This window comes from Acipenser ruthenus, chromosome 16 (assembly GCF_902713425.1).
Source record: "Acipenser ruthenus chromosome 16, fAciRut3.2 maternal haplotype, whole genome shotgun sequence".
In the NCBI taxonomy this organism is placed as follows: Eukaryota; Metazoa; Chordata; class Actinopteri; order Acipenseriformes; family Acipenseridae; genus Acipenser; species Acipenser ruthenus.
The window spans coordinates 30,421,491-30,432,691 of NC_081204.1; the positions used below are offsets into that span (position 1 = coordinate 30,421,491).

The 11,201-nt window shown below is 41.5% G+C and overlaps 1 protein-coding gene across 2 annotated transcripts; it reads right to left on the reverse strand.

Annotated features, from left to right (window-relative positions):
- Positions 1-1,642: 1,642 nt before the first annotated feature.
- Positions 1,643-10,692, reverse strand: LOC117412583 (protein ATP1B4-like). 2 transcript variants are annotated; one of them, XM_034021071.3, is made up of 9 exons: positions 10,339-10,692; positions 10,042-10,110; positions 8,237-8,420; positions 6,625-6,753; positions 6,189-6,293; positions 5,328-5,527; positions 4,452-4,508; positions 4,096-4,188; positions 1,643-3,699 (listed from the first exon to the last, which is right to left on the reverse strand). In XM_034021071.3, the coding sequence occupies exons 2-9, from the start codon at positions 10,105-10,107 to the stop codon at positions 3,538-3,540; spliced, it is 996 nt and encodes a 331-aa protein (XP_033876962.3). In that variant the 5' UTR covers positions 10,108-10,110; positions 10,339-10,692; the 3' UTR covers positions 1,643-3,537. The 2 variants fall into 2 exon arrangements, with proteins under 2 accessions (XP_033876962.3, XP_058845360.1); XM_058989377.1 differs by lacking the exons at positions 10,042-10,110; positions 10,339-10,692 and adding an exon at positions 8,707-8,855.
- Positions 10,693-11,201: the final 509 nt, after the last annotated feature.

Below are 11,201 nucleotides of genomic sequence, written 5' to 3' on the forward strand. Positions count from 1 at the left end.
TTTTTCAGAAGTTCTGTCTTTGAAATGTTATTTGGCAAGGGCATGCTTTCTCAAAAATATAAAAGGAAGTCAAAATAAACAATAGCCACTCTGTGTGTGTAGTATACCATTTTTAAAAAAAATATTCATCAATCTTAAAAGTAGTGGACAAGAAATGTGGGAGGCAAGCAATGGAAATGTGTTGATTTTTATATCATATACAGTACATAATGCCCTCCCTTCAGCAGAACGCAGGTTCAGTGCTTCAGTGCTTGCCTGAGTATAGCATCAGCACACTGCGTCCATATTATCCTATGAGATGTTAGCATAAAATTGAATTTTAATAGAGTCGTCTTCACAAATGCTAGTGTTCGACTTCATCTAAATATGCTGTGTTCAATTGTTCTGTATGTAAACAGAAAAGCTGAATCCACTCTTTGAAACATACAGTAATAAGAGCTTCAAATAGTGATTCAGATATATATTAGTGGAGTCTGACAATCGGTGCTTGTTGGGTAGAACATGCAGGAATCGTAGGTGTGACTATACTGTGTACAGGTAGCTACAAATTGAATGATTTTGACCCAAACATAGAGCCTACAGAGACTGCTCTCACAAAACTGGCTCCCAAAGGTTTCTGGGTCCTCTTGAAAATCCTGCTGTTCTGTTAACCCAGGATGATACCCCTGCAGTTGATTTGTTTGTTTTTGACTCTGTTAAATCACATGTATATAATCCCACACTCTTTTATGAGTTGAAAGTACAGAAGGTGGAACAGGACAATTGAACAAACACAAGCTGTATCTGATCATGCCTGATTCTAGGTGCAGCGATTGCACGGTCGTCCTTATCTGTGCTAGCTTTTTATAGTGCACAAAAATATTCATTTATTACAATACAATTATAGTACATGTCATTTTTTTTTCAGGTTACTTTGCCTTCCCAGTTGGGTTATTCAAATATAAAACATGTCTATGTTGGAATCCACAGATGAATATACCTGTATGCATTAGCCAGCTGCAAGATATCCAAAGGTTTTATAACTTCATTTCAGTTTTGAAGGATGCTCTAAACAAAAGCTGTAAATCTTTCACTTGTATACAGACCAACTGTTTTGAGATGAACCACAACAACAACAAAAACATGCATATTGCAAAATAAACCTGAAATGGACAACCAGCTTTGAAAATGTCTTTTTGGTCAACGAATGGAAGGTTGGGGATGATTCGTTTTGGCAGATGGACTTTTATCAAGTGGTTTTGCTGGTGTGTTCCTGCATTGAGAGATGCAGTTCTCTCAACCATGCTTGAAATATGTATTTTTCCCCTCTCCAGTCGCCACTGAAGTCAGTTCTGAATGCACTTGTGTGTTTATGTATTTAGATCAAACCCGTTTCAACTCCTTGCTCAAGAGCTTTTGGTTCCTGAATAAATAAATACAAAGTTGAGCTTCTTTTACAGAACTTTGTGTGTGTGTGTAAGATGTATTTTGAAAACCTGTTTCAACTCAAGGCTGAGATTGTCATGCTTTTGTTTATTATTCCACGCTGTAGAACGTTTGTGCCTGTGAAATACGAAATTGTAAACTCAGTGTGCCCCCTTCTGGTTTTAATACTTTATTGCACCAATCTTTTTGCCTATGTGAAAATACAAAGAGTAGACACTTCTTTCAGATTAGTTTATTTAGTTCAGCCTTTGATTGTGCATATTATTATTATTATATAAATATGGTACATATTTCTCACTCAAAAACTAAATGATGTACCAATCCCCCATCTTTCAACATTTCAAGTATGACTAAACAGTAAGTGGAGCTACACAACAGCATCTCATACAGAAGAAAATTGTATCTTTTAATAGAGTCTCCAACATTAAAACCTGAATTCATAGTTTCAAATTTAATTTAAAAATGGGAATCCTGTAAAACCAAAGCAAACCTTATAAATGTACTGGCCAGCTACCAGCTACTCGCTGTAATAATCCTGGGGTCTGCCGATAACTACTGACAGCAATCCCAGCTTTAGTCATAATAAAATGTATGCGTGAACATGACATTCATATAACCACTGTTAAATTCAACGAAACTGAATCCACTGGTTACAGATTACAAGGTAGTTTAAACTGGCCACACCCACTGCTGCCCATTGCTTCAACACCCTATTACAGTATTAAACAGTTACTTCACTGCTCTGGAACACTACAGAACAAAGGCACAATCTAGTAATTGAAAAAAAGTCATCTCCCTGGATGAAGTAAAATTAGCAGGGCTTTTTACTTAGCAGGCCTTTTTTTTTGCTTGAAAATGTATGCATGAACCAAAAGCATTGAATTAAGATTGACTTGTGTCCATATATGGACTGCCACTGCTTGCTTCTATCGGCATGCTGTTTACAGCACAAGATCATATGGTGCAGTAAACTCCTGCTTGCACAGTGGTATATAGTAGTATAGGGGTCGTGCCTTTCGGTAGGGAAGCATTCAGACTCTACAGCGGTCTGTCCCAGCTTTGTTATTCACAATCACTTCAGAGCTTTCATGAGTTTGGATACCTGGAGCAGGTATAAGCGTTCCTATGAAGTACCAGGACTGTATCGTTCAAAGTTAATATGGAAACGGTCTAAACGTGCTCTTCATGTGGTGTGAGCAGCAGGGGCCCCTAAAGCGCTGTAAACAGCCGAAACGAAGGGCCCGGTTCATGCAGTTCTTCACGCTGGAGAGAAGCTGAGGGGAATTTAAAGTTGTGAACGTGTCAGGGTATCAGGGGCAATGCTGAGTTCAAGGTCAGCTTTGCTTTCTGAATTGCAACTTGAAATGCCCATCAGCGTTTACCTGCAGCTGGATTTGTTGAAATTGCTGGTAAGTATAAGGAGCGCTGATGAATTGTGTGAATGTAATGCTGTTAAAGGGACTGGTTACAGCCAGACAGGGTGCCAGGAGGGTATCCTCTCACAGCTCTGCCAGAGAGCAACCTCCATCCCCACCGGAACTGCCCCAGCCTGCCTGCCCTTCAGTCCAGGGACTCCCTCAAACACACCTGCATGGCCTGCCCCACAAAATGGGAATTTCTGATGAACATATTTCAGTAGCAAATACAAATACATCAATGTTGTTTTAATACATTCAACATTTGTAATTTATTCTTGACAAATGACATGCCCTTTTACATTGGGAGACAAACTGTCCTAGGATAGTAACTATTATAAGTACATATACACTGTATATTCCTATATCAGTAGCTTCGTAGTGTTCATTTTTCAATCATATGTGCTTTTAACCATTTAGTCTACTGACCATGTGCTTAGTGTTTTTTGTAAGGTTTTATCTGGTGATACAGTACATGTCACTGTAATTATTTGGTTAACATATTATTAATACTGTCAAGTTTATAACTCCTTTCTTTGTACGTCGATACAAAGAGCTATAAAGCCACGCTGGACTGGCTTTGGAAATGTTACCCAGCGAAACACAAGGATGGAGTCTCGATGCCGCAGATCCAGATGGTCCCCCTCTTGGGAATATGTTGGTTCTGCTGCTGCTGCTGCTGCCCGGCGAGTCAGCGCTACGCTCCGATCTGGAGTGTGAACGTGATCCTGCCGAGGAAGCGGTCCTGCATGGAGTCACTCTTGATGCCTTTCCCGTTGAGTTTGCACTGGACAGTCAGGGGGTTTTCTGTTGTCACTTGAGGGAAGCGGATTGCCACCAGCGGGGAGGTGTAATTCACCTTTGGGAAGAGGAGCAAGAAAATCACATCAACACTGGAGAGCACATGCAAAGCATATTACTGAATATAGTTGGGGAGAATATTGTGGCTTGCTAGTTTTAGTTCGGATACAGGCAGCATCATTTCTAGAAAGAAAACTGAATTTCCACCACCATCCGCTGGTCTAGACCCCTGAATACACGGGTGGATGACACATGCCATGTTACCCCCTTTCACAGAACCGTGCATTAGTGAGTGCTGGCAGGGTGACAGCTGGAAGGCATGCTAACGGACCATGTGTTACATGCCAAACCAGTTGAGAGTAATGAGACAGAGAACAGGCAGGAGAAGTGAAAGCAAACGCGAAACAGAACAGTGTGCATCTCCCAGCTCTGGTGCAGTCTAATATCTACTTACGTGGGTCAGTTTCCCGTAGTAAGGATAATACATCAGATTGAAAAAGTCATATGGATGGAATTCTGCAGCTCCAAAACGATCCACATCTCCTTTCTGAAATCACAAATAATTACTGAAACCCGTTCCATTAAAATATATGTTAGGATCCAATTGGCTAATATATTTATGAAAACATACAGAAGTATAATATATATATATATACTGCATCACTGATGCATCATTCATATATTACATTTTCTACTCTTGGCACAGTGCGTGATTTTCTACAGAGACAATAGAACCGAGTTTGATAAATCGAATAGTAAATGAAACATTAACACACAGACAGAGAAAAATAGACAGGAATAGACCATTACCAGAGCTTCACATGACACGGTCACTGGGGTCCCTTCTCCAGGCAGGTAACCAATGATCTAAAGATCAGCAGAAAAGAGTAGAAATCATACAGCAGTACACGTGTCGTGTCGCAGCGTAACACCCAAACAAACAGGCACAAGCAGTGCCACGGAGACGGTAGTTTTGTAAAACATCTAACATGCAAACACTGCAGTATTGCAGGGAGACTCACACTGACGTTTACACATGGGACCTGCTGTGTCAATACACGCAATCTGTCACTCAGTTAACTTTCTCCTCACACAGTTCTGCTGCCTGCAGGACCAGCACGCTGTACTGCATCCACTCAGACATTCTTTCCTTGGAAATATCTAGGCACATTAAACGGTTTGTGAACACATACACTTGAGACGTTCTGTGTAGTGTGGACAGTTCTTAATAACGATATGCGTGGGAAAGCCCTTTCGTGCGTTCAGTGGTGCCAGAAAACAAAATAGTTCCAATACCACTTGCAACCACCAGGTGGCAATGTAAACCAATCAAAATCTTAGAAAGCAATGCAAGCAGCTGTAGCATTAACTATCCCCCTATAGAATGTGTGTCAGATAAAGTCAAATGAAGCCTGCTGAATAATGACGTTGACATATCGAATTACATACTGCTTTGCAGTTTTCTGTATACTTAATAAAAAATTGACAAGAATTAAAAACCTATTTAAAATGATGTTCATGATTTTTATCAGACGACACCTTGTGTCCTTATTGGGCCCTTTTCTCAATGTTAACTTGCCCTTTATTTGAAGGCTTGTTCTGATTGCTTCAATACAGTTAGGTGTTCTTTATGAACTGAAGCAGGCTCCTTTTCTCCTGGCATATAAAAACCAGCTCCGCTCTTACCCTGTTCATTTTCAGAAGGATGCACGGCTTCCCCTCCGAGTAGCCAAAGCTTGGATCTTCGATCCCGGAGCAGTTTCCCAGCGAGGAGCGTTTGAACTGGCAGGCTTTCCTCTCGGCGCTCTCCTCTCTGTCGTCCTGCTTGAAGTACACATCAGGGGTGCAGGCAACGTTCTTCCTTTCCTGTTCGACGTCATTGTAGGCTGCCGGAGGAAAACAAGCCCTACTGTCACTCAGCCGAACACAGCGCTGTCAGCTCTACTGGGATTAAGGGAGGGATCTTGTGCTAATACGAAGGTGTTGTTTAGACACTACCAGCTGTATTCAGCACAGTTAAACTGTAGCCTAACTAAGCTTTGTAAGAAATCTTAAAGTGGTCTTAGCAAGCAAATTCTATACATCTTACCTGTGGTGCACCATATAGGTCTCACATATGCAGCTTTTACCCTAAGCAGTGTCTTCAGGGTCAAAGTATATCCCTGGCTGCCCAGTGTGTCAGTCAATAGGGGAAGCAGCTGATTGGTTAATGACACGACAGAAGGCCCCGAAGGGGTGGGGACAGTTTCACTCACCAGGAGAAATGACCAAGGAAGTGAAAGGTTAGCAGAAAGCAAGGCTTGCAAACAAAATATTCTCTTAACCTTGTGTAGGACCAGCTGTGGTGTTTCTTTCAAAACTACACATCTGAGCCCTGTATAGCGAATGCAGATTTACAGAATGTTTTTTTTTTTTTTAGCTGCAATCACTTTACATTTATTAGATGATCAGTCCAAGCACTGTGCAATTGAGAATGATTGTAAGCCACTTCAGTAGAAACACAGGGAGTCACACCATGCTGTAACGTGGATCAAACGGACAACTCACGTGTCAGAAATGCATTCAGGGTCTCCGCGTACTTGGCCCATGTTTTGGGATCCGATGCATTGAACGCGATGTCGAATCCACCGACGCGGGGCGAGATCATCACTCCTGTCGAGCGGTATACAGATTCACAGAACTGCGTTATTACAAGGATCTCCCGCAGGCTCGTGTTATTCAGACGTGTAGATTAACTACCATTCTGAGGTGTGTTATAAAAAGGCAGGGCTGGGCTTTTCCAGCAAACTTTTTCTACTGCCTGTTATCAGTGTTGGAGAAGTTTTAAAAAGTGATCCGTTACTTGAACACAATTGTAACTAGTCACAGTAACCTACCACTTTGAAAGAAAGGAAAGCAGTTAATGGAAATGTAACATAATGTAATGTTTGATCCCAGTGTGTGTGCATGGGGTAGGATCATTGTGCGGTATGGAGTGTTTTACCTGGAGGGACCACCCTGTCTCTGTAGGTGGGTGTGTATGGACTGATAGTCATCATCAAGGCGTACATGCACACCGTGAACATGGCAGCCAGGAAGGAGTAGAAGATCGTGTAGAACAAGAGGATGAGTCCTTGAAGAAGATACAGCTGCATTAATACTTACATTTAATAAGAATAAGACCTCTGAAAGACAAGCTTCCCAATGAACAAATATATCAGCAGGAATATCTAAATGCTTTGGGGCTGTCCTGTCTGTTGTGACATTGCTATCCGCACTGTCAGATAAGAGCATTCTGAGTAAACCTTCAATAGCTTTTAACAGACAGTCGTTGGTATCCATGTGCCACATTAGAAATCCATGGGATCAACTGTATCCACTGAGTTAGAATAGTGTGACATCACTAAATCCATCACAGGACCATTCTCTAGCAAACCGGGACCCCATCTCCCCATTGTAGAGGATTCTCATCTCCAGGGGGTATTAATGGTGCTTTTTTCATTGCACAGCATGGGCTCCTTTGACATCGCAATAGTGAGGAGCCCCCTGGGAACTCTCCCATCTGCCCTTTCACTTCAACAGCCCTTAGTGTGGGACTCAGATCACTGAATTTAACCACGATACTCAGACTCAGAAAATAAGTCCAATTCCTCCAAAGCCTAACCACTTAGTATCTGAAATTCAAAAACCGTTACTTTATGTTTTTGCCTAAAAACAAGCACTAGGACCAAGATTACATATATATAATCCACATTACCAAAGAAGGTGCAATAACTAAGAGAGTGGTCTCTAAATGGGGTCTTTTTACAAGCTGACATGACAGAGCACACAGCAGCATCCCTCCTGCTCTGGTTCATGAGCCGTCGGAGGAGGAGATGAAACGGTTAATTGGATTTGCAGCTCTGGCTGCTCTGCGGCTCCAGGACTGTGTGAGGACCCTCAAGGTCACCAGAGTTTTGGGAAACCAGTTAAGGAGACAGCGGAGTTGTATGAGAAATCTGAGACCTGGCAAGCAGACACACAATTAATAAGGTTACGTGGGGAGTTTGTTTTTCCCAGGACAGCTTGTGTTGTGAGATACTGAATCATCTTATCTCTTATCCCTTATACACAGTGACCTACAACTCTACTAACCAAAGCAGGTAAAGTACAGTACAGCTGCATGTTCTGACTGTTACAGTGTGGTATATTCACAACAGCAGGTTAACTTCAATGTGTGGAGCTTTATTACTCACTAAACACCTCATTCTTAAAACTTGAGCACCTTTAGCAAGCATAAATACTGTAGTTCTTTGATTATTTGAATTACACATTTTCACAAACATGCTTTATGACTGATTACAAACATTGACCCCTAGGTCTTCAGCAGCATGTTCTGGGCTAGGCTGCTTGCCACCTTTGAATTCCATCAACTCTGAGATCAACGACAATGCTAATTACAGATGTGTAAATACCGCGGATTGACAGCAGACTTCATTTAATTAACGCAAATGGGGAATTCAAATAAAAAGACGAACATAACAGATCATTGCTTAATACAGCCCTTAACGTTTCGTGACAGTGTCTGTCTGTGTGTGTACTGCTCCTCTGCTCTAAATGGACCTGCCTGTACTCACCCCAGCTTTTCCCTGACCTCCCCATGAACGCATGGGTCTCGGGGTTCCACCAGAACAGCTTCAGCTCCTTCATTACTTGCCCCCATGATTTTTTGTTTTTTCTCTCTGCTGGCATCTCGTCGTCGTCTTCCTCCTCCTCCTCCTCCTCTTCCTCTTCCTCTCTGCGGGGCTCGGCTGTGACTGCCTGAAGCAGGGACAGAAGAGAAATGAGAGGCGGGCCTGAGATTACTCCAGACACCGATCCCAGCCACACTAGAGTTCCAGTTCTTTAATAAGATGCACCCTGCTGATGCCGAATGACTGAAGAATATATGTGTTCTTTAAGTCTTTTAAGATCTTCTCAACCAGTTTAGAAGCAAATACAAAAACCTTCAAAAATCCATTACAGAAGGTCCAAAGCCAGCAGGATTTAAGGATTAGGATTTCAAGTGGATTGGAACACTGATATTACTGACAAGCGTGGATCTTACTGCTTTGGAAAATCACTGCTTCCCTCCCAGGTTATACAGCTGCCATGCAATAGAGTTTGAATGTAAAGAGAAGTCAAGCCCAAGCCCACAGTGTCTTGAAGGCTGAAGTAAAGGGCTGTTCTCTCATGTGAGGAAGAGCTTCGATCTTAGTCCTATCCCGTATTCTCAGGATGACTAGTTAAGAGGAGAAGCAGCTTATCAGCCACATCTAGAGGGGACTGGGCTAAACATAGATGATTAAGGTAATTGAAGGATTAGTGGCGCTAGACAACGCAGGTCATTACAGGAAGACATCATGTGAATAGTCATTGGTATAGCACGCGGTGTCCGGCTTACACTGAACTCAGCCTAAAGAAACAGAGTTCTTTGTTTTTAAAGAGAGTAGTCCACAGCTGTAAACACTAAGACTTGTCAATGTGTCTTTGTCTTAATTGTGTGTGTAGCATCTGAAATAAATTAGCAGCAAAGATACCAAACAGATGCAGTGAAAACCCAGTAACAGCATCAGTACAGTTAAGTTTCTTCTTCTTCTGGTAAGGGATGCAACAGGCCCTTCCCAGGGCGACATTTTCCTATGCTGCAGATGTGGTATTCACAGTACCCTGAGGGACATGTGGTCAATCGCTGAGGTCAGCAGCGCTCAGCTTCAATGAATACCTCGGGATCCCAACTCACACTGGGCCTCTAAGCCGACTTTCTATAGTGGCCTGAAGCAGATTCGTTTCACTCAGGCGTTTTTTCGACAGAAAATAATAACGTGTGAAACATATCCTATCAAAGTGTTTATACTGCGGTTTTTAAATAACTTGTTTTTTTAAAAGAAGAAAATCACCCGCTCATTTTACAAAAACAGAAACAAACAAAGAAACATTATTTAAAGTCTCTTAAAGCACCCTCGAGCTGTTTTTGTTTGTGTGTATGTTTGTTTGTGTGTTTCTTGTAACATTACGCTGTAATTTTATCCTTTAAAAATGATTTCATTTTAAAGACTGGAGCATTCGCTTTGAAAAAGTGAAGATCGCCCCTCTAATATACTGTGGTGTGCATCCCTCAGATTTCAAATGCATTTATTTAACCAGGATAGACCCCTTGAGATATACATCTCATTTACAAATGGGGTCCTGGCACCGTTTATATTAACAGTACCATCGTAGCCTTGTCCTATGCGCAGAGGGGTTACCCAAAATAATTTTCTTGGTGGCCAAAAAAGTTATGATTGGTGCTTATTTTCTGTATCTTTAAGACCAATCGTATTCATCTGGTCCAGTAGCCTGTGTTGTTTTTTCAAAGCGCTCATTCATAAAACACAAAGTCGAGCTTGCCGTTGTAACTCACCGGGTTTGAAAGGTAGTTTCCATGGTACTGCTCGGTGGCTCCTCCCGCGGTTGAATTCTGTTCCATGACCTGGACAAAAGAAAAACGTACTTATTAAACCAATCACATCTACAGCGCTTTCTCGCATAAGAAAGCTCTGTCAGCATATCCAACAAACCATTGACTAAAAAACGGCATCATATTAGATTTTTTTTTTTTTTTACAAAAGCCTTACTTTTTACATAAGATGCATATATATATATATATTTAATGTTCTATACAACTTTTTTGTATTTATCAGAGTACAAAAATATTTACCTCAAAAGTCTCTGTTTGCAGTGGTGCTCTGGGTAGCGTGTATCCTACGACTTGACCTCACAACAAAAAAACAAGCTGTCAAAAAATAACTTTTGATGGTTGCGAGCGCATGCAACGAGAGCTGTGGAGCGCTGGAGGAGAAGTCGTCTTCTGTCCAGTTAGCCGGTCAATGGATTCTTGTTGCGGGAAAAGTGTTTTTTTTTTTTTTTTTTTGTTCCTCCTTTTTCTTTCTATTGGCAGCGAGACAGCTATCCAGTTCCGCAATATTCTACACACGCACACAGAGTCTCACAGCAGCGAAGCCTCGCTGGGTTAAAAGAAACGATTTTGTTTCAAACCAATGTGCTTCTGTCAATCAGCACTATCCTCAAATTGTTGCATGGACAGAATATTCATACCAGTTCTATTTTTACCGTCTTGGCTCCGAGGCTCGGCCAGCGTCTTGAAAATGTGCAGGGTCAGTTTACCCAGCATATATATATAAACCTGAGACTCTCCCTTCATACACCCTACAAAACAGCTTCATAATCTTCCGCGTATCACTTTGTTTTGTTTTTTTCCCTCATACAATTCTCAAAGCTCACGAAGTCTGGATATCCTGGAAAAACAGACCGTTTTTATTCTTTTTTCAATATTCCGCTCTTTTATAAATTATTTATAGGGTGATCAAACAAAGAATCTAAAAAAATGCTGTGACACCGTTTAAGATTTCTATAATAATCTCAAACTACTAGGATGAATTAATTCTGGACTGTATTAACTAGGAGGGTAGTACGTTCTGGATTCTTATAATGGTACAGAATGTCACTTGAACTTTGCCTTATTGTAATGTACATGAGCGCAGCAGCAGGGGGACGAGGTAA